We start from the raw sequence: 27,012 nt of genomic DNA, 5'->3' as shown, positions 1-27,012 counted from the left end.
CTTACTATCTCAGGCCTATCTTGGCAGCGAGAAGGGAGTTGAAACAACAACGTCCGTTGAACGTCGAAACTCGATTTAGATTGTTCATTCAGTATTTGACATGATGTCGCCCTTGCTGCATGGTTGTACGGCGGGATAAATTGCAGAGGCATTTGGCGATTGCAATATCGGTTTTCTAATCTTGGATAATTAGCATATATATTTCACATTTTTAAATACCAATATCTGCTGCCTACAAGCCAGACTTGAAATTTCTTTTCACCCTTTCAATTGCTTCAGCGCACTCCACACCCCTAACCAGACAACGGTGGAGGAGCAATGAACTGAAGCATTTGCTATCTCCTTGGACAGTCTCCGAAATGAATAACGAGATGCTGGATACAATTGCATCTGAATCAAAGAATATTTCTGAATTGCGTGACTAGATAATTGAAAAACTGGTATCTCTCTAGAAAAGCTTGGAGTTGTGCAGACTTCAAGCCAGAAAATTGTCCTTGGTGCACTGGAATAGCGAGTCGAAACTACAATCCATACTTGACCACCAAAGCAATCATGGAATCAGTCTCAGAAGTAATTCCTTCAACAACGATCCCTTCGCCTGGTCCAAGTTCGACTAAAAACACGAGTTTGGTTTCTGTTTACGAGACCCTAAAATTAAACAGCATTTGCATTCAGCGTAACTAGTTGCCCGAAAAGGCAAGTTATCTGTTCTACACATAAACCATAGCACAGTATCATTCTTCGGAGTCCCGAACCCAAGGGCCCGCATGTTTTCCGCCTAGGTAATATCAGACTTGGAGTTCCTCTTCATCTACTCTTGATCAACGCAGACTTCGACCAAGCTGCGAATCTCTGCTTCGTGCAATGATCCGTACACAGCTAGCTGCCATGATGTGCTTACAACAGAAACCTCGACTTAGTCCAGTATGCAGTGAACACCATCAGTTAATCTATCTTTAATCCAAGTTCATGATGTCACGCAACAGTGTAGGCGGCTCTAGTTGCGTACCAACAGAGCTACAAGCAGGCGAAAGCCCCTGGCTCCTTGCTTCCTAATCGGTCGGGATATCGGCCTTTCCCACGTTACACAACTCGTGTTTCTCTTTTTTTTTCCTTTTTCTATATGTTTCTGCCTCCTTTACTGTACTAACCTCAACAGAGGTAACAGCAAGAGGCTACCTCCATGTTTGCAAATGGTTATGCATGCGGCTGCAGCGAACATCTGAAAGGCAGAACAGGTGAGTAAATGTTAAACAGACTTTGATATGACAAAATCAGATAGTGAAGGATCCCAGTTTTCGCAGTCCTCTAGATTAACACCGTCACCCCCTAACTTCTGGAGCTTACTTGTCTCGGGCTTTTGTACACCATGTCTTCGAGTTCGCTAAAGGCTCCTTTCTAAGAGTCGGTTAGGGACGACCATGATAGTTCAGGCAAAAAGACATAACGATATGGAAATAATACTGGCATTTCCAGAATTCGATCTGTTGTCTTTTTGATCTCAGGACTCAACTTGCTCATCAGTGGTGAAGGAGCAACTGCTGAGCTCGAAGGCGTGGGAAAGCCATTGGATGTAGGCTATGACCTTCATAATTTGTACTGGGGTTGATAGCAGTTCCACTGATAGGATCGAACTTTGACCTGGCGAAGAGATCGTTATTGAAGGAAATATTTTTTGGCCACCAAAGTACCGCCGTTGGTATGAGACGCAGCTGGAGCTGTCTGTCGAAAAGGGGGAATTGTAGACGATCTGATATATTCCCAGCGCTTGTTTTTGAATTGTTCACAGGAGGAGATGGTCACATCTCGAGCCATAGACGAACTTTTATAGCTCTTTAACTGGCTTGTTCCTACCTCTACATTTTTATTGTCGCTATATGCAACTTCTTAGGTCCGATCATCGCACACATCATGAGCAGTGTATGTGTCGACATCCAAGAAAAGGTATAACGAGTCCCGCGAACAAACTACGTAGGTATTATTAGTATTTAGGCTACATTGAATATCGTACGAGAAAGGCTTTTGTACACTTCTTTACAGCTTACGAAGAAAAATTAGTAGAAAATCGCCGGTCGGTATCAACTCCTTTAATTCAATTAAATATTAAGAAAAGAAAAACGAAACCCAGCCCCCTCAAAGCACATTGCGAATTCTCTTTCGCAGTTGGTCTATCTCCAACTGCTCTCTCTCCACCTGGCTCGGCCTCCATCTTCTCCAACTCCTTTCTCTTCGCCTCAATATCGAGACGAGACTTTTTCAAGGTGGCCCGATGCTCTTTGATTTCCTCGACCCGCTGCTGCAGGTCGACACGCAATTCTTGCAGGAACGCGGCCTGCGCTGGGGTCATCACTCTCCCCTTCTCCTCCTCCTTCTTCTTCTTCTGCTTCTTTCTTTTTGGGAGCTCAACCCCAAGTTCTCGAGCATCTCGAAGGCACTAAAACATAGTTAGTATTTACCGGAGTGTCCATAGATATGAATCACATACCGCGGCCCTCATCTCCTCCAACTTCTCCACCATCTCCCATCGCCGCTTGAGCTATATTTACGTTAGATATCCAGTATATAAGATAGAATGAGCATTGGATAGAAGATACTTACACTATGTGCGGCATCCTCTGCCGCAGCTGGTTCGTTTGCGGCCGTCTTGTCCCGGGGTTCGGCCAGCTATTAGTCGTTAGAAATAGATCACCACATCATAGTGTATTTTGTCATTCACTTACCTCTTCTGCCTCCGAGGGGGTCTCGGAGGGCAGGCGGTTTTCCATTGCAGGCTCCTTCGTGGCTGCAAGATCAGCCATCTGCTGACCATTCAAAGCTGAACAATACATAAGTACATCATCATATTTGACAGCCAACACATCTGATACTTACTTGGCTCAAAAAAATCGAACTGGTCTGCTATATCACCCTTGATCAGTAAATGTATTCATTCGATGAAGTTTGCATAGGTACTCACCCATTGTTGATGATGATGATGATGGTGGTGGTGGTGGTGCCTAATTTTGTAAAGGTAATGGCTACGATGTAAAAAGTAAAGGAACTACGAGGTCTACATGTCTGAGATTTTTCATAGACGTGATGGGGCTAACCGTCGTTATCTATCTTGACTATGTATGGCTGGTACAGTTGAGACATCCACTATGACCACGAGACCAAAGTAGACAAAAACAAGCCAATCATAGAGATATACTTCCCCAGCAGTTCTAGACCAACTGTCAGATAGATATCGATACGTATATTGATTGGTGTACACGCTTAGGACTTCATAGACGTGACAGGCACGTGGAAGTGTCGCTGCTCATGACGTGCCTGATAATTGGTCAAAGATGCTGCTGTTGAGGTTGAGGTAGGAATGAAGATAGAAAGATATGAAAGAAGTAGAAAAACGTGATGAGCACGTATCTCGACTGTGTAACCTTGAAAGGCCGACGAATCAGGAAGCAGGTCACATGAAGAGGGAGCGTTTGTAGCTACACTCTCAGCCAATTGGAGCCGCCTCCCGGTCCTCATTTATGGGATTGATATATAAGTATTCAGAGCAACTTGCTATTGATGCTCCGAGCTCGGCCATCCAGCGCCTACTCACAATATCAGGGATTTTTGGGGTGTCCTTGTGGCGTCGATCTTGAGTTTCCTACGACTGCTTATCTGTGGAGTCAAGGCGATGATGATGAGGCATGATTAAGAGTCAGAATATGACTATTTTTTTGAATATCTGAATACTCTTTGTACTCAAAAGATGTCGAATTATAGCTAAGCTGAGTGTGAGGCCAAGGAGCGAGGTGGGACTAAAGGCCTTCGCTGTAATTAGGGCTATTTTGGTCACATGTGATTAGCCAAGACTGTATACCATACAAGCAACAACTAAAAAAGACTCAAAAAGGGCAAGTCTACAGCGAAGGGGATAGGAATTAATAATATAGGATGCTCATATTTCAATAACAATTACAATGTATACCTGCAAGTCTCCATTTCTGACAGTCTCAGCAAATGGAGGAAACAAAAGAAGCCCAACCACGATCTAAGCTATTAGCTTGGTACCGGAGGCAAAGTATCGCGCCAGGATCAGTAAAGCAGATCCTACTAGACAGACGACGCCCGCGAAGATAATCGACGCGGTATAGCTCCCATAGTTATTGACCATGGCACCTGTGATGGGTGTTCCGGTCAGTCCAGCTATTCCGAAAAACCCCATAGCCATGCCTACGTAGCAGCCGATCATATTCGGTTGCGGAGCTGTCATGGCAATCTGAGCGGGGAAAAGACCAATAAACATTCCAGAGTAGAAACCGAAAAGGAGGGAAAACACAATCATGCCTCCATGGGATTTGATAGCCAGCCAAGACAGTAAGAGGACTCCGCACACAGTACTCGAAATCACCAGCATGTTCGACCGGCCGACTTTGTTGGACAAAGCGCCGCCGAGCAAACGGCCGAACAGGGAGCCGGCGTTGAGAATGGCAATAAGGTAGTTGGACAAATCGACTCCAATTCCTATCGATATTGCATACCCAGGAATATAGAAGAATGGAACGAATGCCCCCCACATGATGATGAAAATACCAATGTTCTGGGTAGCATATGATTTGTTCTTCCATGCCTTGGGGAGAAATAAAGTGCCAGACTTCCGGTGTGGTGCAGGCGAGCTGATGGTGATACAGGCGATGACACTCATGGCGAGTATGATGAATCCCACCACCCGAACCGACCAGCCAAAGCCAAGAGACGATTGGTTCAGCATTCGGTTCAAAGCAATTGGAAATATAATTCCTGCAAGAGAAGAGCCACTTGACGCAATACCCATTGCTAGAGGGCGTCGCTTGAAAAAGTACTGATTCACAGCCGTCACCGCAGGGGTATAGCTCAGCCCATTCATCAATCCACCCAATACACCCTGAGCGAGCATAAACTGATAATACTCTCGGCAGAGGCTCGTTAACATAACTGACAAGACGAACAGCGTTGAGCATGGGATGAGGATAATCTATATTCGCCCAAATTAGCCAGCGTATGATTCGTTCTTATCACAGTCTACCTACCTTTGGTCCATAGCGATCCATCAATGGGCCGGCCACGAGCCCTCCGGCAAACATAAAGAAAACTTGCAGGGAGCCAATCCAAGAAATGTTCGAGTCGCTTTCATTGCTTAGAAAGGTCTGCTTATAGTATGCTTGGTATATTCTATCCATCGCATGAATCGTGTCAGTGGATCTTCCCGGTTATTATATGCATATACAGCTGCATACCCAAATGCGTTGATATAGCCAAATGTATTAAACATAACACACCAGCAGGCGGCCACTGCAGACCAAGCTTTCAATCCTCCTTCGGCGAAGGCAGGGGGTTTCGGTGGCTGCGCATTTTCTAACGCTTTCTCGGAGTTGTTGTCCATTTCCTAAGCAAACTGAGATTGAGATATTTATCAGTGTTTGATGTTATATCCATCTCAACTGTAGGATAGGCCATCATCTTTATAAACTCTTCATAGCATGGTAGGTAGTAAGTCCGACATTTCGGAAGACATGCCCCGGGAATAATCTCAAAAGAGAAGCATTGACCGGTTACGCCCGAGATGGGTCGGTTCAGAAACCGGCGCTCGGGGACGAAAGCATGTATTTTCGGGCTTCTTTCTACATCAGATTGAACTCGCTTTCTGAGCACCCTATCGGATATCGGTCAAGCCTGTTAATTCCGAGAATATAAATCGTCTGGCGAATCACTGAAACTTTAATCAAATTCTACATAGAAAAACTGAAAAAAATAATAAAAACTCCGCCCTTGCCCATATGTATAAAACCTATGTATATTCAATCAATATCAATCATAGAGCAGATTTCCTCCGCATGGCATTTGAGCCCAAACAGCTGTGCATTCGTCACAACGATCGAACCAACTCCAAATCGCGACTAATTGCCGGACTAAATGGGGCACACGACTCTAGAAATTCAATCATCTCGGCATACCATCGTTCCCAGCCGGAGGGCAAAGTGGCTCGCAATCGCGGGTATGATGATTGAGAAATGCAGTGGAAAATGAGTAGTTGGCCGAAGAATCTGTAAGCGGGGGGAAAAAAATTATTTTTTAAATAGAGGAAAACGAAAAGGGAAAAGGGCCTTCTTACTGCGAGCAAAAAGCAAACTTGATGGGAATGCAGCTTTTCATTCGACGAAACACGCCGCGAATCATGGGCCAGTTCATGGCATATTTCAGTCCGCTGGACACTTGCTCTAGGTCTTCGCTAGTCAAAAGACTGGGCGCTCGTAGCGCTTTATAAAGATAAGGCCGTCCAATGTGGAATTTGCAAATTCGATAACGAGCTCGAAGCATTGCGTCTGCTACGGCAACCGCTAGGGAAGCTGAGGTTCGTGGTTCGGTGACGATGGAGGGCGACCTATCGTCGTTGGTTGTTTCTTCCGACTTTTCGGAGAACTGGATTGCTGGTGGAAGGTTTTTGCGCCATTCTTCGACCTGGTTATGTAGCTCCGCGCTGACTGCTGGACGAGGCAGGTTTCCAGAGTCCGCTAATTCCATTGTCAGTGCCAGCTGTTACTGCATTGTCGAAAATGAAACATAAATGTAGATGTAGGGGCATTGACTCTCTGTAGAAGGCCTTTATACATACAGAATGAATACAGACTATGTCTAATTCGGGTGAGTATAATCCGATTCGCTATCTGTGCAAGGAAATGGCATTGATGGAAGTACGAGTCGTCTGGGTCCGATGCTGAAGAAGACACCGAGGAGAGTCTGACAGGTCTGAAGGGAATGAATTTGGGAATAGGAACATTGTCTTCGAGAGCTGAAAGTCCACTAGAAGGGAGATCTAACTCCTGCACGAGTATCGTTTCGTACATGACGGTGTTCCAAAAGACTCTGCTCAAGTCAGTTCAGTTCTGGAGATAAAGAATGATTACCTTGTTTAACACGTACCTTGACTTCATATCGCCTTCCCATTCGTTGTAATTGATATCACGATTTGCCAGCATGAAGCATAAACAAGCAGCAGCTCGGTTGAGCATGGCTCCAGAGTCCAAGGGACGGATTATATGACTATAAAACATACTTCAAGTAGACATGTCAGTAAAAAATAAATGGATCAGCAGACACCAAACATACGCGGATAAAAGATAGTATTGACAACTGGATAGGTCATTCTTCTCCATTAAAAACCCCATCCGTCTCCGGGCCTCATTGAAAAAGCATAGCCCCGGAGGGTCTTCTGCAGCTACCTCAAACCAAGCCGGTCGTTCAAACCGAGCACTGAATGAACCTGGTAATGGGAAATCTGCCTCTTCGTATGCACGCACGGCTAGGCAGCCTAGCGCCATTACGTTCAGGACAAGACACGTCTCGATAGTAGAGGCAAACCCGTGTTTGATGACTGTGCCAAGAGTAAAGGAGAAAAAGAAATGTTTATCCATGAATGGAGTGAATGGGTGGAAGAGGGAAAAGAAAGCCTCGCATAGTCCTTTCACCAGGGCAAAAGGCAGTTCATCAAGCCAATTCTCTGCGGTGTGTAGGGAGAATGTATTCACCCACATAGGGAGAGGCGGTCTTTCCATCTCCACATCCAGGACATAATACCTGCCAAGTTGCTCGTAGGCAAACAGGAACCTTTCCGGCAAGCAGCTGATGATGCCGGGCCAAATCACGACTCCATGTTGACTGAAAGAAATAGGCACCACCTCTTTCCCATCTGCCGGTGCTTGAGCGTCCACCTCAACGTGGCCAGTTGTAGCCGGCGAGGTAATCTGAGACAACGACGGCCGATGAGTTGCCGCCTTTGCACTCGGCGTATTACCTGCTGTAGACGAACTCTGTATGGCTTCCACTGCCTGCAGGACTTGACCAGTGAACGATGGTCGAATGTCGTTGGAAATAGCAGATGGAAGATTCTCCAACTTTGTTTCGATGCGATGCAATGTGCTTATAATCATGCCAATTGATTGGTCTTTTTTGGACAACTTCCGTTCACTGTACACACACTCCAAGTTCAAGGCTTTGCACAGTCCGCACTTGGGTCGTGACTCGTCACATCTTGTCTTTTTCAGCCGACAGTTTTCGCACGCCTATCTCCAAAATTACCATGATAGTTCAATTACATGGATTGTGAGGTATCCACCAAGGTCAGAAATGAGCAAAGCGGGGGGAGGGAAGAATATATGTACCACTGCAGCAATGAAGTTCCTGGGCTTCCGGGTATGAGTCTCCGAGTGATCGGGTTCTGGCTCATCGGAATTAGATAAAAGCTCATTAATCGAGATGTTGTTCCCCTGACCGCCGGGGTCCAAGGACCCGAGCGTCTTTGAGAAGACGGAGTCCTCGTGAGTGCGCTTAGGCATATTCACCTTTCCGAGCGCGCAACGGCTGCCGACATGTTATGTATCTTCTTGTGGGCTTTTCCTGTCAAATACAATATTTTTGGGCCACCCACAACGTCGACAGGTACGACTTCCTTGCAGTATACCGTGTATGCGAATGACTCACTGGCCCTCTCGTTTCCACATCATCGAGACTTTTTTTTTTCCCAGCGTGCAGTCAGTCGTGCACCTTAAGGTTATCGGCAACTGCTGACCGAGAACGGAGCTGATGGCTTGGCGGGTTCGGGGGGGGAAAATCGGCCAATCATCACCGTCGCAATTTCAAGTTATCGCAATAGTGGGTTCTACTGTTTACACAATATTATTTCCATAATTCCATGTTTGGTAAGCGATGATATTCGACCCAAGTGTTATCCTGTTCACTGCCTGCATGTTATGAGCCGTTTCCCATATTAGAGCTGTCGATGGATTGCACCGCGGATACAGCTTAGATAAACACGCTGTACTGTGCAATTGTGGGTAGCTACAATTTCAAATGGATGGCTCTTATGAGATCAGGATATGCACCTCGGGTAATCATCTTCATTGGAGCGACAGCTATCGAATATATAAAACTATCCCCGGCCTGCATCGAACATGCCGGGTTTCTCTCAAATCACGGTATTGTTACTTGTTTCTACAGTGCTAGATCGACGAAAATAAGTGGAAAGGAGTAATTCGCGCTGCCGAAGTATGTGTAAGCCCAGGGTCGATGATTAACTATCCGGCTCATGGATATAACAGGCATGACCCGTTCCAATCCAGCCCTTGGAGAGTTAAATGACGCCTACGCAGTACTCCGTGCGAGGTGATGATCACAGACAGTTCTTATGCCGATCATACTGGGCTAGATATTCGAATGGGAGCCCCTCCACCCTAGTCCGGAATGACACATTGACTATCTATCCATGGTGGCTAGCTTGCGGATATCATTCTTAGCCAGCTAAATGAATGCCTCTCCGTTGTTTTGTATCGGAGGGTGGAAGCTACGTCACTAGACCGAATACTAGGGAGGGCACAACACGAGCATATTACCATAAATGAGCAATAGCTAGGTGACTGCGTCATGGTATTACTGAAGATTGTCTGCAAATCATAGTCGTTTGGTTGTGATGAGATGATTCCATGAGGGGTAATAATACTGCTCAGGTAGACCAAGGAGTCATCCCCGGGCGCATCCTAGCTAAGTCACTGTTCGATGATACAAAAGTGTTTGAAGTATCGTGTGAGCGCAAGGCAGATGTGTTAATCCAGGGGATACGGCTTTGTCAGAGGCATATATGGATGCAAGGGGCTTCTAATAGTAGTCGTCTCCGGCATTTCGTGCAACATGTAGTAATACATCTGGTTACCTTGTACGCATTGTATGGATGTTTTACAGCTGTGCTAATCGAATGGTGGGGTGCATAAGACGATCGATCAAGAATTGGTGACCAAGGAACTCAATGAGCACCTGATCACGAACGCATTCTCGGAGAGTTGTTCTTGTACATGTGCATGGACGCACCTACACACACGCATATATATATTCCTGCAGAACCCGATTTCAGTACATATATTACGGTTAGTAAGAAACCCCTGGCCGTAACTCATCCAAAAGCCCACACATAAATACAGCCCTAACTAACTAACTATTCTCTCCCGTGCTTAATCATAACCACCAACGAGTCGTAGCAAATGTTTGATTCCTTGGCTGTAGATTCCTATTCTAACGAAAATATCCTGACCTGGGACCAAGTAATTAAAATAACTATATAAAGTATTTTTAAGCATCTGTCTTCAACAAGTCTCCGTGGTCCAGTGGTTAAGACGCTCGGCTGTTATCATCACCTTATGAAGCAACCGGGATATCGGCGGTTCGATCCCGCCCGGGGACGGTTCTCTTATTGATCTTTTTTTTCCCTCAGATCACCCCACCAAGGGCCTGAGCTCTCTTTTTCTTGGATCACCTGTTACGTAAGAAAGCTAGGCTACAATGGTAAACAGTAACTACCAACGGTATCAATTCAACTTATCATCGATGGATTGTAATCTGGCTCAAAATGAACCAGTGCAATGACAATCCACGGCTCAGTCATATCTCAGATACAGATAGTAAAATACGTAGATAGATTAAACATCGGATGATAAGGCACTGACGCGATCCGGTGCATGGGTCCAAGCGCTTCTATCAATGTCGATGGTTACCTTGGAACTTGGACATTTGTCTCTTGACGAAACAACTTCTGATCAATTGAAACCGGCTAGTCCAAAGTCCGATAAACTATATAACAAACAAGTCGATAACTTGGTTATTGCCAGCTAATACCAGTTGACTAGCAAACGCGACGACGCATTCGTCTAGTCCGCGTTGGGAAGTGTAATCAAGGCTCAACGGGAGTGAACTTAGCGGGAAACAAAAAGGAAAATATCTGCATGCAACGAAGCCAAAATTTTTGTTCCTTGTTGTTGAATCCTCGATCCTGATCTTTTTAGCAGTTAGCTGATTCCCGGACTCTCGTTGGTCAGACACGAGGCCAACAAAGGAGCGGTCTGGAGAGTCGAGACGCTTATGCACAGCAAGCATAGGCTAAGGAATCAAGGATCCAAGAGGGCAATTTAATTTTCAGGTACGTACCTAGTTGACTAGGCTGGTCTAGGGTTAAGCATGCTAATGATCTGTAGTTAGGTGGCAGTAGTATTCCGTGGCAGTGAAATCAGTGACTCGATGATGACTGTATTTACATAAAATTATGTGGCATGTGTCGTCTACGTTTGTATTCACTACACTCCTTGGGTTCAAGGTTGGACCTTTACTATGTACACGTACTGCCCAGGTACTCATGCAGCAACAACTCTAAATTATTGAGGCTTGCGGGACATCTAGCATAAGCGAGCGCAATAGCAAAGCTCTTTGTTGTTCCCGTGTTGGTGGTTGTTGTCATCGAATCAATAGTCAAAGCTGCTAATGTAGCAACATGCATCGAAGTGTTTCGGCAGATATACCAGACGGGCCAATCACGATGCGTGTGGTGGACGATCTAGACGCGAACGTCGAATGGGAAGCGTACGAATATGGCGTAGCGTGTGGTGCTGGAGGGGGGCTCATCTGATACATTGGATGGAACTGGGCTAATAAGCTTTGGGAACATTCAACACGGAGGGTTCTAAATGCCGCTGGCTGCATTTGCTGTTTCACTGCATGACCTGGCTTTGTTCCCCACACAGAGATCATGATTGGCCCTGACCCGCAGTATCTGAGCGCTTTTTGGCTGTTCTCCAGAGTCTCCACACCCCCTTCTTTAGTGATGCGCAGTATTTGTACTGCGATGATTGGTTCTTTTTATTCCTTAAGCTTTCTGTTTTGTCGCCTGCATTCGAATTCGTCTCATTTGACCCGCAACCAGGGCCATGGAGCTAGTCTGCTTTCGTGTGCAACGACGCGCCCGCAAGGTGTGGCCACTCAGGAACAAGTACTCTCTGCGTTTCGCCCGATTCGACAATTGAATGGCCTGCATGCATATTCATCAAACGGTGGCAGGAGGAGTGAAACAGCAGCTCCTTGATATGTATACACCGTAGTATTATATATATATATATATATATATTTTTTTTATTTTCTTATTTAAAAAAAAACGGACGGTGGAAATTGAACGACAGAGGTCCAGGGGTATTAATTAACTTATCATTGAACCAACTACTAACTAGCCCTCCGAAGTAACTGCGTAGTAAGTAGATACTGAAAAGCAAACAGTAAAAGTTGAGGAACCCCGTTTCTCTGATCAATAGACACGGCGATCCTCATGCTGCTTATGATTGACTATATGCTGATGCCGGCCAACCGTCGAGTAGACAGACTTGATCGGTTCATGGTACGCAGAAAGCCAAACCGCAAAGCCCGGAATTCAGGAGGCGGCCAGCTGACTGTCATTGGTGGGGTGTGGCGCGGCATCTGGAAGCTTCTGGCTGGGTGCAGAAACTCTGAGTGAGAAAGATTGTATCATCAACAATGATTGCGTGACTCCGTGCACTGCGAAGAGAGAGCTACCCAAGACCCTTCCCGTTCTTTGGGTGTCTGTTCAGTCGCCAGTGTGTCCCCTGGTGGCGCCGTTCCCCAGTCGGGCTGCGTCAGGAATTAGTTATGTACTGGCGTATTATGTTACCTGGGAAATACGTGTGCATGCGAACATCTGCATGCTGCGTACGGTAACCGTACGGTAATGACTCCCTGCCGGGGGGCAATGCCACTGGACGTCACGGCTCCACGAGGACATGCCTTGACTTTAATAGGCCAAGCCCGCGTACGCAATTGGCGTCCACCGTAACAAAACCATATCATAACGGTTCCACCCGTCAATTAAGCGCCCGTGATTGGCCGGCCTCTGCGTCATGACCTGTCGTGACCGATCTGCTGTTTCTTCCTCGTTCGCTGGTCTTCCCTTCTGGCTTAGCTAACTGGCAAGCATCTCGTGCTGTCCCATCCTTATCGCTCATAGTATTATCTCGCTGCCTTCCTTCCGTCCATCCCGTCCGCCCCTTCCTCACGTACTTACTTACTACACCGACTCACCTCATCTCATCTCCCTAACCTCTTCTCTTCTTTCATCTCTTTCATCACCTCTCTTCAACAACCCTTCCTCTTTTCACTACTCCTCCCTCTTGCTTTCGCCTTCGCCTTCGCCTTCGCCATCGGCTCTCTGTTCGACCGACTGCACCCGTTCCGCTCACCCTTTCATCCATCCCTACCGCTGTCTATATCTCTCCGTTATCGACAGGCTTCTATTGTTTCTCCCATAGCTTCTGAACTCTTCCACGCCAATTATCTTCCTATCTGTGCCTCGAGACCTGCTTGGTCTGGAACTGCAATTGGAATTGGAGCTCGACTTCGGAGAACTCTCTCCTATCTATCTCGTCTCTTATTATTCCGTCTCTCGACGCCACCACTGCTAAATCTTGGGCATCTCTCGGAGAGATTTCTCGTCCTAACTTCTCCCTCCGCGTGACTGCTACTGTCGATACCTTTTCCTCCCTGGTCTGACGTGTCCTGACGTCGAGCCGCTGGAGTGAAAGTGCAAGGTGTTGATGTCTCGGATTGTTTCGAGAGGTGCTTAACCTGTAGCTAGTCCCTTGGAGGGTTAATTTCTCCTGGTGTCGTCTTGGTAACTCGGAATTTGTGTCTCATATCAAGACATACGTCTCTCTGACTCCTACTTTGCGTGCTATACTGGTCCTATGACTCAACCCCAACCGGCGGAGCCACTATCCCGTTAAGTCTCCACCTTTTAGTGATACGTGCCTATTTGAGTCACGACAACTTCTACTATTATTCGACCAGAAGTCCAACTTCACGATCTTACGCAGCGCTTTTCCTCTTGAATAAACACCTATTGTCTATATTCTCTTGCTCATCACCTTTACCGGGATACTTTCGTTTTCACTCTTTGACCTTGCAACTTTGCAACTGTGATTATTCTTCACCATTTGGCACGACGCCGTCTTCCATATTGAATATACACCAATGAGACTATAACGCCTGCTTTCGATTTCCCGACGTTAACCCACCCGGGTACCCATACCAACGTCCCTCGCCCGTTCGGCACGTCGCTTCTCATCTCCTTTGTTAGCAAATATACCGCCACCACTCTTCAGTATCTATACGAGCTTCTGGAAGACAATTCCCACGGCCTCCGTGTGTTTTAATCGTGTTTCTTGATACTGCTCTCTTTATATACTCATCAGCTGCTACTGTCCAGCTTGGTGATTCGGAGTTACGCTAGCCGTATCCTTTTGTCTCTTCACTCGCAACCATCCCGAACGACTTATACTGTTTATATACATCTTTTCACCTCCCGGTTTTACTTCATTTTGTGTTTTTACGAAGCTACGAGCGGACTGCTGGTTCATTCACCCCCCCTACTCATTATTTTCATTTCACCTGTCTACATAATATTCGCCTCTCTGTTTTGCATTTGTCGTCTTTGCATATTTGGAGCCTTCACTGCTACAAATTGTCGTCACATTCACATCAACCATGGATTGTTTCAAAGATAGATTCGTTGAGGGACAGCTTCTGGATGGTCGGTTCCGTACCATTGCTCCATTGAATCATGGTTCTTTTGGAATGGTTTTCCTTGCCAAGGATAACTTGACTGGACAAGATGTCGCTATCAAGTGCTTGACAAAACCTTCCACGTCCGAATCTTGCTCTCCGATGACTGCCGATGACCGTTCCGAGGAATTGATTTGCCATACTAAACTTGGCCATCATCCTAATATCGTCAATCTTATCCACTACTTTGAGACCAGTGCACATATTTACCTGGTCTTGGAGTACTGCTCTATGGGTGATTTGTACGAGGCCATTCGTGTCAACCGCGGTCCCTTGGAGACCGAACATGTTCGCGACTTCATGTTGCAGCTTCTCGACGCCGTTGAGTTCATGCATTCTAACGGTCTTTATCACCGAGACATCAAGCCTGAGAACATCTTTTTGAATCAAGATGGATCCATGAAACTCGGTGATTTTGGACTTGCTACCCGAAATGCTTCTTGTCATGAGGCGTGCGTTGGTAGTGACCGCTACATGGCACCGGAGCAATATGAACCACCTCAAGGGGGATATTCTCCCGCCAAGGCTGATATTTGGTCCGTTGGTATCTGTCTTCTTAACATCTTATTTGCCCGCAATCCTTTCGTCACACCCACTGAGTCCGACGTCTTGTTTGCGGACTATGTCCGGGATCGCCAGTCCCTTTTCGACATCTTCCCCAACATGTCCCAGGACACATTCGAAATTCTGCGGAATGCTCTGTCCCTTGATCCCGAGAAGCGTACTCTGTCTGGTGTGCGTGATGCTATCTTGCGCACGGTAACATTCACTACGGATGACGAATCTCTGGACGAGTTCTGCACCGAGGACCGTGATGTTGTTGCAGCAAGTGCCAACCGCGAGCCGCTACGTACTCCCTCAATCCAGTCTCCTCACATCAATGCTGGTGACAGTTTTCCCTGGGCCAAGGCCCTCCAATCCAGCCCTCCACAGCCTATTCGCCAACTCTCGGCCATCCCCGACACCGAATATTATTCCGAAGACCTCTTTCCCGCTTCCGAGACAGCTGGCACTTCGTGGTATTCGGTTCATCCGGAGACAGCTTCGACTGCATCTATTTTCGATTCTGTTATGGGTGCTTCGTATCAATCCCTGGGCGCTCGTCTACATGAGCCACTCAACTCTCGCCAACCTGCTCGCATCCCCGTGAGCGGTTCCTTGCCCAACCATGTTGCTAAGCCCTTACCTGCTATATCTTTGGTCTTCGGGAATGGAAAAAGCGATCATATTTCCAAGAGCTGGAGTGATCTTTGGGACGAGGAGGAATCGGAAACCGAGAAAGCTTCTTTGCAACAACGCCGGGAGAACAATGCTCGCAGTTGGAGCCAAGATAGTAAAGATGCCACTAGTCCTGAACATCCTGTGGGTCTCTTTGACTCTGAGATGTCTCCTGTGACCAAGCCAGATCTTGACAAGTCTGAGACTCTGTCCAAGTCGGTGCCACTTCCTATTACGCCAAAGCCGGAGGCAGTGACGCCAGTTTCCCGTACCCGCCATCGGAATGCTCGACAGGCATCTCCAAAACATTCTGATGTTGACAAGTGGGCAGCACTCGGCGACCGTCGCCGGAAATACCGTTCTGACGAAGAAACTCCTCGCCTCAGGAAGCAACGTTCTATGAATCTGAGCTGGAGACGTGATTCCGGACCCTCCAGCCCGCAGGCATGGCGCAATCCCTTCCTTGACAAAGAATGGCGTCGCCAGGGACTTGAGCCGAAGGCGAAGTTGAACAGTGACTATCACGGCAGTGTTGACGAAGATCTTGACTTGGTCGGCGGGTGGCACGATCTTCACCTGTAGTTTTATATCATCGCATCTCAATTTTTTTTTTATTTCTCCCCCACTGTTTCGTTATGCAACATCCCAACCCTCCTAGACTCATTCGAAGGATACTCATACTTTGTGCTTTGTTGACCCGTTTCATATTATTCTCTGTTACAAAACTTTTTTTTCTCTTTGTTCAACCTATAACTTTTGTTGCCTTATCAATCTTGTTAGGCACTCAAGACAAATATTCCTGTTACTGTACATCCCGCAAAACTTTCCTCGCGGGCGATGGAAATCGGAGACGACGTGTCTTATGTATACTACGACCATCACTTTCGATGACACGGCGCAAAAGGAAGAGGAAAAAGGAAAACAAAAAAGATTGTTATTTTACGGGGCATTGGAGCGGTAGAAGTCAGCGTTTTCAGACCGGCGTTTCACCATCAGATTGTTTTCTTCTTCTTTATATTCTTATTTTTGCTTTGGCATTTTTTGATTTCACGGGTCATCCAGCATTCAGCCTGCAGTCCTTCCTTCGATTTGAGTTTGAGAGTCCTTACTTTTTGTGTTCCACCACAAAAGTCAAAAGAAAGAAAAGAGAATGAAGTGCTTGTACTTGAGCACCGGACATCTGCCACTACGCCATCTTTCATGCTTCCCTTCAAGATGGAATAGTGGAAGGAGAAACTTTTGGGAATGTGGAATAGTTCTATTTTATTACCTGTCTGATTTTGCAGCGGTTTGTCGATTCAGATCTACATGTTCTAGTCGCCCGAGTTCGTCTTAGGTGTACTGTGAACGCGATTGGGAAAGGGGCCTGTATTGTAGGTAGCTTGGTAGATCTTTATTTTTTTTTTCTTCTCAAACGAGAAAAAAAAGCAAATGGACAGTTATGAAATTTGGGGAATTTTCATCTCAATTTGCCATGAATTGTAGTTTTATTTCAGCGAAATGACAAGCTTATCAAATGATTCAGCTACATTGGTTGAGGGACGATTTATCCGGCATTCCGCAATTAATCCGACGTCCGTCCGCCGTTGAGACTAACTCGACCACCTGTTAGTTTTCACAATGCGCTATAACTAATTCCACTAGAGATTTCTGTCCATACGTTGCTTTTCTGCTATCGCATACCTTCAAGTCGCTCGGCTAATATAATACCCTTGACACAACAGCGAACAGACCTCGCTCACGCGTGAATCTTCCTTCCCCAACCACAGTCTCCAACCGGCGGTGGTTGGGAACTCGCCCTCGTTACCTAACTACGGTCTTGACCGCTTGTTTCCTGGTATACTTTTTCTGGCGAAAAGCTGAGGACAAAGCAAGTTAGTTCCACTATACGGCTTTTTTTGCATTTCAGACTTGTGTGAATGGCCAGGCTTGCCTATCAGCAAATGCAAGTATCCACCCGCATTATGCCATCGCATGCAGGCACACATTCTTTTTCGTCTTCTATTCTTTGGATATTTGCTGCAATAGAAACTATATCGATTACATGCGTACTGCTGAATTTGATGCTAATATGTTTGGATTTACACAGGCCTTGCTGTTTTTCTGGGTGAGACAGCACGCTGTCATCGCCGCACTTCAGAGTGCCTTTTCTAGAAATTACAACTTCTCTTATCTATTGCGCAGGCGCAAGACCAATAATATTATCATCATGACTGGACGACGCATGATTCAAGTGCTGAGGTGGGTGCAGGTGTGGATGCTGCTTGCACCTACCTTCTTAGCGCATGCAGTACATATACAAGACCAAGCCACCGATGCCTTGATCTGTCCGATATCTGAATTCTATGGACTGGAGTTGCCAACATGCTCGATATATGAAGACAGCAGCACCTACAGTTATAATAAAGGATCTATTGATCCCGAACCATCCGTCACCGCCTCGGATCCTAGTTCTTCGACAGCCGCATCAGAAAATGCCGATGTTAATGAACTCGACGCGGAATCCCTACTCGATAATGCCAATTTCCTCTCGTTTGAGGATTGGAAGAAACAGAATCTTGCCAAGAATGGCCAGTCTGCGGACAACGTCGGAAGCAGACGGCAGGGTAGTGATATCAGCAACGAACGTCGCACACAGGCCAGAGCTATGAACAATGCTCTTGATTCACTTGGTGATGATGCAGAGATTGAGCTGAACTTTGGTGGCGCGTTTGGCTCTGATGCCGCGCAACCTACAGTCTGGGAAAGTGGGAATCCTTACGATAATAGCGCCATGAATACCGACGGTGAACCAAGCGCCGTCGGTGGCTCTGCCGATGGTGTTTCTGCCGTGGGAAGGCGAAAGGACGCCGGGACCACGTGCAAAGAACGGTTTAATTATGCATCTTTTGACTGCGCCGCTACCGTGCTGAGGACAAATCCCCAATGTTCGGGGTCATCCTCCATTTTGATTGAACACAAGGACAGTTACATGTTAAACGAGTGTCGTGCAAAGGAGAAATTTCTCATCTTGGAACTTTGTGACGACATCCTGGTTGATACAATCGTTCTTGCCAACTACGAATTTTTCAGCTCCATTTTTCGCACCTTTAAAGTGAGCGTGTCAGATCGATATCCTGTGAAAGCAGACAAATGGAAAGAGCTTGGAATATTTGAAGCCAAGAACACTCGTGAGGTGCAAGCTTTTGCGATTGAGAACCCGTTGATCTGGGCTAGATATGTGAAAATCGACTTTCTCACACACTACGGGAATGAATTCTACTGCCCACTCAGCCTCGTTCGAGTACATGGTACGACCATGTTAGAAGAGTATAAGAATGAGGGGGATATCAATCACTCTGACGAAGACATGCTTGATGGAATTGCGGAAGAAGTCGAGATGTTTGTAGAGGAGCAGGATGTGGCAATGGACCACCCCTCTGATAACGTTATATTACCAATACCGAGTTCGGTCTCGGATTATTTGGAATATATGAGCCCGCTTAATGGCAGCGTACTTGAAATGGCCGCTTTCGATTATTCTGTCTCAGAGACAGCTACATGCAGCGCAGACGAATATCTAGCGTCTGAGATAGATGCAACGTCGAACAAGACTCATCCAAGCACGCCAGCTGCTGGCTCTCTAGTGACAGGCGGTCTTAATTCTACAGTCATGGCTCCAGCCGACTCGAAAACAACTGCAGACCGTTCACGCGATCGTACAGAACAGCCTACCACCAGCGAATCGAACACGCCTCCACGCATCGAGAACCAGGATGCGACGTCACGCGGTTCAGTATCGGACTCATCAATTGTTCCCGGAGAAGACTTCACATCTACTTTGGAGCCTACAAAAGTGGCGCCCTCGCCTCCGCCCTCGCCTAATCCGACTACTCAAGAGTCGTTTTTCAAATCCGTTAACAAACGGCTACAGATGTTGGAATCTAATTCGTCGCTGTCGTTGCTCTATATTGAGGAACAATCACGGATGTTGAGGGATGCATTCAGCAAAGTCGAGAAGCGACAGCTAGCCAAAATGAATTCATTTCTTGAAGAGTTGAATGCGACAGTCGTCGAAGAGATAAAAAACCTTCAGTCCGTTTATCAGTCGCTCAGTACCATCGTGCTGGATGATTTTGAACACCAGCAACGCGAGGTTTCTTCGGCCTCAACTCAACTCGCTATCTTGACCAATGAACTCGTTTTTCAGAAACGCATGACCGCGTTGTCTAGTGTCCTGATTATTATTTTGTTTGCTCTCATTCTCTTTCCGCGTGGAACGGGCATTGTGGGAATTGACCTGCCCAGCATGATGGCGTGGTCTCCGCGTCCATCTTCACCAGCCAAGGTGTCAAGGACACCGACTACAGGGCCGTCTAGTCCGAGTCTAGAGTCGGAGACCTCGACTTCACCTCCTTCCAACCAGTCGACAGCGACGATAACAAACAAGAAGAAAACAACCCAGCGAAAATGCTCCAATGCACTTCATCACAACTCTATAAAGGACCTTCGCAACTGTTCCAATGCATTGGCACATTCGTCTGAAGAGGATATACATATTGCAGGGTACGAAAACGACGGACGTTTTCGCTCTTTATCCGACTTTTCTGATTCTGAAATAAATAAGATTCCGTACACACCCTTTTCATCAGATCTTCGACATATGCTCGGTTATGATGCTGTACGACCAACTCTTCGCGTCGCCAAACAGGCATCTTCCTCTTCTTCCCCTTCGCCTATCCCTGCAATTTCTCCTTCAACACTCCAACAGGATCGACCTGTTAGTAGTCCGCCGGTCTTGAACGAAGCTTCCAGACCAGTTACCAACGGAGGTGAAGGTGGTGATGATATGGGAGATGGGAAGAGCGATAGCTCTACCGAACCTTTCCCGCCATTTCCTTCTAATTGATCTTTCTTTCATCTTCCTCTTTAGAACAAAACTTTCATCCTATTGAATTGTTACCGCCACAATTACGACACCTAGCTTTTTGACGATTTCCCTTAAACAATGCGCAGCCTATCTATACATATTCGCAACGATGACCAAGAAAGAAGCGTGTTCTATGGTCCATTGACAGTGTATTTTTACAACTGCATTATAACACTGTACTTCTTTGCATTGGGCCGGTTGACATCGGTTTTTTTTTTTTTTTTGCCCTTTTATTTGCACGACATATGAAATTTCCCCGTCCGAAGCGAGAGAAAGCAAGCATGCGGCGTTTTGTTTTCTTTTATGGTCATGATCATCTGAGGATATGCGTATTTTTATACCCCTGTATATTATCAAGTGCTAGTCAGCTAGGCTAGACTAGTTAGTAGGAAGCGATAGGATACCTGTCAGCGTGTGGTTCTCCAACAAACTTAGAAGCGTTGATAATTAGATAAACTTGGGAGTCTAACTATTGCATAAATAGTAAATAATAACCTGTGGAAATTCTAGAGGGTTTAGCGCGGTCCTAGCCGCAAGGTGGAGTATCCATCAGACCCTTTGCCTCTCATTGGCAGAGGCATCGACATTCTGTTCTAGTCTGACTTTACTCCGTGCTGAGCTGCAACCCGCGTTTTAATGTCCATTTCATTGACCTACTGTCCGGCACAACAATGTACCTAGGGCCTAATTAAATAAAGAAACCTTCACTGGCTACTATCCGCCATGAATTACCGATCATTAATTTCTTATACTGCCCTGGCAGTCTTCATCGCATCCATTTTGCTATGGATTCGCAACTACCACTCGCCCCCTGCGCTTTCAATATCAAACCCCGCAAAACAGCAAGTTTATTGGTTTGCCTTGTGAGTCTCAGTCTGGACGTCATATGTGGCTAATATACAAAGCTTCAATATTAACATTGACTATGTAGTGGTGATTCCTATTCCGCCACCGGTTTCGATGTCGGCTCTACGCAACCCTCGGCATTAAACCCGATGGGAAATACTGCTCCCAGTATGTTTCTACCTAGAGTTTAAAGCTAGCAGCGATGGCTTCTAATATGCTATGTCTAGATCCAGGCACGCAAAGTGGCGGCAATAACTGGATCGGATTCTTGACTACACAGTACAACAATAGCGTAGTTCTATCATACAGCCTAGCCATCGCCGGTGCAACAATTGATAATTCACTAGCTACCTGGGGATTTGGTGATATGACTTCCCAAGTAGCCGAATTTCAATTAAATTATGCTTCGAGGCCAGCATCCGCGCCTTGGACTCCGGACAATACCATTGTTTCGTTCTGGGTTGGAATCAACGAGTAAGTTTCGGGGATCTTCCTTCCTAGAGTTGTCTTCCCAAGTTTCTCATCTTAGAGTACTAACAAGCCAAGCGTTTACTATGGCTTCGCACATAATGACGAGCCATCTGCCTTCGTATCTACATTGCTGAACAGATATCGACCGCTCGTCGAGCAACTCTATTCTGACGGGGTGCGAAAGTTCCTTTTCATAAATTGTCCGCCATCAACTCGCAGTCCGCAGGTGCATGAAGAAAATGATCTACCAGAACAGTTCCAGCGTCATGCTATGATGGTGTCGGCGTACAATGACGGTTTGGAAGAGATGGTGCATCATTTCAGCGAAGATCATAGCGATGTAAGTGCATTAACTTGCTATTGTTAAACGAAATGTAGATCTGACAGTGCATGACATGATAGGCAACCGTCGTGCTGTACGACTCGTACACTTTTATGACGCGCGTTCTTGATAATCCTACTAAATATGGTTATCAAGATGCTACGTGTATGAATACCGATGGGTCTAGTTGTATCTGGTGGAATAACTTGCATCCTGGCTGGAAGTACCATACGGCCCAGGCTGAAGACATGCTGGCCAGTCTTGCGCCTCTCGGGTGGTGATGATATAGCCAAATAATTTCTATCTCATGACTACAAAATACAAGGTGCAGAGCACGGAGTATGGAGTTATGGTCACCAAAACAGGCTTGGCAGGAGATATGTTGCTTCCGAGGCTGATAAGTTTTGAGCGCTGTTAGCAGGTCGTATAAGCGTTTTATGCTGGATTGCAGTAAGTCCCATCATTATGTATTCATTGTATATCTGACGTAGGTCATGGCTAATATATATAGCACTTATTATTTTCAAATTAACTTTTCTAAAATATTTCTAATTTCTGAGACTGTTTCCGTCTCTCTTCATAGATGTATATTGATAGTCTTTGTTATAGTATTATGCCTCCATTTTGCCCTCTTGTTAGATTAGAGGACTTAAGGCATTTGGAGTCGATGTACTAGGATTCATGAACAGCAATAAGTGAATTACCCTGTAAAACAATCCTGTACAATGCAAAAACATTAAACCCACAACACCTTCCCTGCTTAACCTTTGAAGAAAAAATCATTAGATTGTTGAAATTCCCTGAAAGGACAGCAAATAATCGTCCATCCATTAGCAACCGGTCCCTCATGTTTGTTCACTGGACAGCTCATATCTCGTATCTCTGACTCGCCGACATTTCCCTAACATACTCGACTGAATTATGGGGTTTCTCTTGTGGTTTTATATATAATTAATTAGCCGACACGGTAGTGATTTCTGACTATTGCCTACATCCACATCGTCATCATTCTCGTCACCGTCATCGGGCCTCTTTAACGGTGCAAAGGCAGGAATAGGCGTGGGTGTCGCTTTGGTTTCTACTGGGATAATAACTATAGCCCTGGCGCTTTTCGTCCTTCAAAAAACAGAGAGCTAGCAGAGGCAACTAGAAAGGAATGCCTCAGAAGTAGAAGTAGAAGTAGCATAGCAGTACCAGCATTAGCAGTTAAGGCTTCATACCTGTCCTCAAGATCGTCGTCAGTGGCCTCGGGAACGTTTGGCCGTGGCGTAAAGAAGTTCGGCTTGGAGTCTGAAGATTCATCCAGAGACATATGTTGGACGTCAATGCCCAGACTCCGCAGCTGGCTTGCCATAAACTCATTCTCCTCGCGCGCTTCAATTCGGGCCTCTAGTTGGAACAGGAACTTGCGCCGCTCAAGCCGCTCGGGGGGCTCTTTGATGGCTCCTTTAATTCGCATATTGTGGAGTCAGACAGATACAGCAGACTGCATTATTCGTTTTGCAACCAAAGAGTTCAGGGCTTCAGGCTGTGTGACTGTTGACATGGACTTCTCGTTTTCGGCTTAGCGTCTATCAACCACGTTGAGTGCCTGACTTCCAAGGCACCAAGATCGCGTTGCCGGGCCAATAATCGAAACCGGGAGTCAGCCTTACACTTTGCTCCACCATTTTTGTTGCTGCTGCAGACTTTGCATGCAACAGCTCCCTTCCTGCTGACTGGCCAAGTTAAAGTTTGTCCTGGAATCCGTCTATTTATCGAGTTGGTTTCCTTTCTTCATTTCTGTTTATCCCCTTTATTTATTTACTGGCTTGCTTATACATAATAAACAGGAAACAGCTTTGTTTAACAGCTTTGTTTACTCCATAGCCAACTGCCTATTCCCTCTGTTTTCTACCTCGCAATACAGCACAACGCAACGAAAAACCTCTTGTCTTGCTCAATTCAGAGCCAAATCATATCACCATGGACGCTCAAACCCAGCCTCTCAGCGATCGTTCGACAAACACACATCTTCAGTCTACCACTGCCTCTTCTACAGCACAAGACACCGACAAAACAGCCAATACTCAATATTCGATGGATTACCATCGAAAGGTACTTCAAGACAAAATTTACAACGGATCCGATCAGTACGTTTCACCGCAGCAACAGCAGCAGCGTTGGCAAGCGAGCCGGTAAATCATCGTCTTTGAAGTTCTTCTTTTTGCGCTTTTTTTTCTGCACTTACCTTTTATCTTTATTGAATTTTTTCAAAACGATACACAAGGGAGAAGAAAAGAGAGGAAGAAAAAGGGAAAAGAGGGAGATTTTGTTTTACCTGCTTGTTTGGCCGTGCCTTGTTGAATTCAAGTAATGTGCTGACATGTTCTTCTCTACGTCCAGATCTAACAGTGCGTCCTATGTCTCGCCATCTGATGACATTATGAGTCCCTGCACCAAGAAGTTGAGTGATCTGAAAAGCAAGCGCTTCAAGAAGTATGTCTTCCGCTCCCTCTGTTGTTGCATTTCCATAAGAGATATATTGACTGTTGCTGCTCATAAGTGCCGGAAAACCAACCTCGCTATTTGCCAAACTTGGAAAGAAGAGCTTTGAGCAATCCTCTTCTGCGGCTGCAAAGGACGGTGAATAAACCCATCTCACACTCTCACTTGCTTTGGTCTTGGGAGATTCGGTGATGACGAAAACAAACAACGGCCACGGATGGATACGATACCCTTTTCCTTCTTTCATTCTCCAGATGGTTTTTTGGCTTCTCTTTTGCTTGGAGGGGAAGTGTTCTTTTTTCTTTCTTTCTAGGACAGATTGTTTATCAGTCCTTGTATTAATTAGTTGGCTACAAATTGGGAATTGGTTGGACAGGGGCATGCACTGTATTGGTTATGATTGTATTGGCTTAGACTTGTTCAAAAATGGATGATCTGTGTTTATATCTGAGTATATTCCAAAATATTCGTTACAATAATGTAACAATGTAACAACCAAAGACTTGCCGAGGCTCCGGCTATACCCCAGACTCCGCTAAACCTTCCTGGGTGCGGACCCGCAACTCTCACGCAACATCACAACTACCCCAACCTTCTCTTAACATAGCCATTGTTTTAATTCATTGCCTCGTCGAATTGATCGTTGCGGAGAGCTTATCACTGAACCCATATAGAAAGACGGAATTATACTGTATACACAGCCATGCCTGCCTCTGCGAATATTCCAGCTATTGCCCAGGTGCACGTTAGTGAGCATGCGAAGAGAACTCTTGATTTGGTCAGTTGTGCACATTTTATTGTATATCCAAGGGGGACTTACTGACAATTTGATGCTTACAGGTCGAGGAATTCGTCGAGAAAGAATGCATCCCAGCCGACCCTCTTTACTTAAAACAAATTGGCGAAGGAGAACAACGATGGAAATCACATCCGCCCATCTTGGAAGAACTGAAAGCCAAAGCCCGCAAGCTGGGCCTGTGGAATATGTTTCTGCCCAAGAACCATTTCTCGCAGGGTGCTGGCTTTAGTAACTTGGAATATGGGTTGATGGCTGAGATTCTGGGCAAGAGTCGAGTGGCTTCTGAGGTGTGTTGCCTTTCTCTCGCGCGCGCGCTCTTTATGTGAAAACCGGAATCGAAAGGATCTAATTATGAATTAAATTTGAAAGGCTACCAATAATTCTGCTCCCGACACTGGGAATATGGAAGTTCTGGCCAAATATGGAAATGAAGCCCAAAAGAAGGAGTGGCTGACTCCATTATTGGAGGGTGAAATTCGCTCGGCATTTTTGATGACAGAGCCAAATATAGCATCGAGTGATGCCACGAACATCCAACTCAATATTCGCCGTGAGGGTAATGAATATGTTCTTACTGGCCAGGTATGATACGGCATTCCAGTGCATAATCCAGCACTAAACTGACAGAACGATCATTATAGAAATGGTGGTCGTCCGGAGCTGGTGACCCTCGCTGCAAGGTTTACCTCGTCATGGGAAAATCTGATCCCACTAACCCCAACCCATACCGCCAGCAATCTGTTATTATTGTGCCAGCTGGAACACCAGGAATCACCGTGCACCGAATGATGCATGTCTACGGATACGATGACGCACCTCACGGACACGGGCACATTACCTTCAAGAATGTCCGAGTCCCCGTTTCAAACCTCGTGCTCGGCGAAGGCCGCGGCTTTGAAATCATCCAAGGCCGTCTTGGACCCGGCCGTATCCACCATGCCATGCGAGCCATCGGCTCCGCCGAGAAAGCCGTTGAATGGCTAATTGCGCGCATCAATGACGAACGGAAAACCACGTTTGGGAAGCAACTATCTTCCCACGGCGTGATCCTCGAATGGCTTGCTCGATCCCGTATTGAGATTGACGCTGCACGTCTCACCGTGCTCAACGCAGCCATGAAAATCGACCAGAACGATGCTCGTTCTGCCCTGAAAGAAATCGCAGAAGCCAAAGTCTTCGTTCCTACAATTACGCTGGCCGTTATTGACCGCGCAATTCAGGCCTTTGGCGCTGCTGGAATTTCGCAAGATACGCCCTTATCCGCTATGTGGGCTAATGCTCGTACGTTGCGCATTGTCGACGGCCCGGATGAAGTCCATCTGCAGCAGTTGGCGAAGCGCGAAAACAAGGCGAGAAAGGATGAACTCACCGCAAAATTGCGTTGGCAGAGCGATCGGGCTGACCAGTTATTGCTAGCTAACGGCTTCCAAGCGAAGGCCAAGATGTAATGAACTCAAAACGTTATATATAGTTGTATAATGCGCGTTTTTACTTGATTTGGTAGCGAAAAGG

General features: G+C 46.2%; 9 protein-coding genes across 9 annotated transcripts; 5 read left to right on the top strand and 4 right to left on the bottom strand.

Moving 5' to 3' along the window:
* Positions 1–1,887: 1,887 nt before the first annotated feature.
* Positions 1,888–2,960, bottom strand: UA08_00236 (hypothetical protein; the record flags this gene model as incomplete). The annotated part of the gene is made up of 7 exons (XM_020260020.1): positions 1,888–1,967; positions 2,194–2,434; positions 2,486–2,536; positions 2,599–2,664; positions 2,721–2,815; positions 2,872–2,898; positions 2,957–2,960. The coding sequence occupies 7 exons, from the start codon at positions 2,958–2,960 to the stop codon at positions 1,888–1,890; spliced, it is 564 nt and encodes a 187-aa protein (XP_020124394.1).
* A 1,061-nt stretch (positions 2,961–4,021) lies between these two features.
* On the bottom strand, positions 4,022–5,392 carry UA08_00235 (hypothetical protein; the record flags this gene model as incomplete). Its single annotated transcript, XM_020260019.1, has 3 exons — positions 4,022–4,984; positions 5,040–5,181; positions 5,247–5,392. The coding sequence occupies 3 exons, from the start codon at positions 5,390–5,392 to the stop codon at positions 4,022–4,024; spliced, it is 1,251 nt and encodes a 416-aa protein (XP_020124397.1).
* Positions 5,393–6,117: 725 nt separating this feature from the next.
* UA08_00234 (hypothetical protein) lies at positions 6,118–8,342 on the bottom strand (the record flags this gene model as incomplete). Its single annotated transcript, XM_020260018.1, has 5 exons — positions 6,118–6,521; positions 6,623–6,873; positions 6,931–7,050; positions 7,117–8,069; positions 8,103–8,342. The coding sequence occupies 5 exons, from the start codon at positions 8,340–8,342 to the stop codon at positions 6,118–6,120; spliced, it is 1,968 nt and encodes a 655-aa protein (XP_020124396.1).
* Positions 8,343–14,370: 6,028 nt separating this feature from the next.
* On the top strand, positions 14,371–16,248 carry UA08_00233 (hypothetical protein; the record flags this gene model as incomplete). Its single annotated transcript, XM_020260017.1, has 1 exon — positions 14,371–16,248. One exon carries the CDS (start codon positions 14,371–14,373, stop codon positions 16,246–16,248), a length of 1,878 nt encoding a protein of 625 aa, XP_020124399.1.
* A 1,627-nt stretch (positions 16,249–17,875) lies between these two features.
* Positions 17,876–20,554, top strand: UA08_00232 (hypothetical protein; the record flags this gene model as incomplete). Its single annotated transcript, XM_020260016.1, has 1 exon — positions 17,876–20,554. One exon carries the CDS (start codon positions 17,876–17,878, stop codon positions 20,552–20,554), a length of 2,679 nt encoding a protein of 892 aa, XP_020124398.1.
* Positions 20,555–21,298: 744 nt separating this feature from the next.
* Positions 21,299–22,495, top strand: UA08_00231 (hypothetical protein; the record flags this gene model as incomplete). Its single annotated transcript, XM_020260015.1, has 5 exons — positions 21,299–21,438; positions 21,507–21,589; positions 21,649–21,895; positions 22,031–22,232; positions 22,295–22,495. 5 exons carry the CDS (start codon positions 21,299–21,301, stop codon positions 22,493–22,495), a joined length of 873 nt encoding a protein of 290 aa, XP_020124401.1.
* Positions 22,496–23,307: 812 nt separating this feature from the next.
* Positions 23,308–23,673, bottom strand: UA08_00230 (hypothetical protein; the record flags this gene model as incomplete). Its single annotated transcript, XM_020260014.1, has 1 exon — positions 23,308–23,673. One exon carries the CDS (start codon positions 23,671–23,673, stop codon positions 23,308–23,310), a length of 366 nt encoding a protein of 121 aa, XP_020124400.1.
* A 506-nt stretch (positions 23,674–24,179) lies between these two features.
* UA08_00229 (hypothetical protein) lies at positions 24,180–24,810 on the top strand (the record flags this gene model as incomplete). The annotated part of the gene is made up of 2 exons (XM_020260012.1): positions 24,180–24,346; positions 24,609–24,810. The coding sequence occupies 2 exons, from the start codon at positions 24,180–24,182 to the stop codon at positions 24,808–24,810; spliced, it is 369 nt and encodes a 122-aa protein (XP_020123866.1).
* Positions 24,811–25,404: 594 nt separating this feature from the next.
* On the top strand, positions 25,405–26,948 carry UA08_00228 (Acyl-CoA dehydrogenase family member 11; the record flags this gene model as incomplete). The annotated part of the gene is made up of 4 exons (XM_020260011.1): positions 25,405–25,479; positions 25,542–25,787; positions 25,870–26,082; positions 26,142–26,948. 4 exons carry the CDS (start codon positions 25,405–25,407, stop codon positions 26,946–26,948), a joined length of 1,341 nt encoding a protein of 446 aa, XP_020123867.1.
* Positions 26,949–27,012: the final 64 nt, after the last annotated feature.

The sequence above is a fragment of the Talaromyces atroroseus genome (assembly GCF_001907595.1).
Source record: "Talaromyces atroroseus strain IBT 11181 chromosome Unknown scaffold_0, whole genome shotgun sequence".
Taxonomy (NCBI): Eukaryota; Fungi; Ascomycota; class Eurotiomycetes; order Eurotiales; family Trichocomaceae; genus Talaromyces; species Talaromyces atroroseus.
Note: the sequence above shows the minus strand (reverse complement) of the source record. Positions and strands in the feature narration are given on the sequence as shown.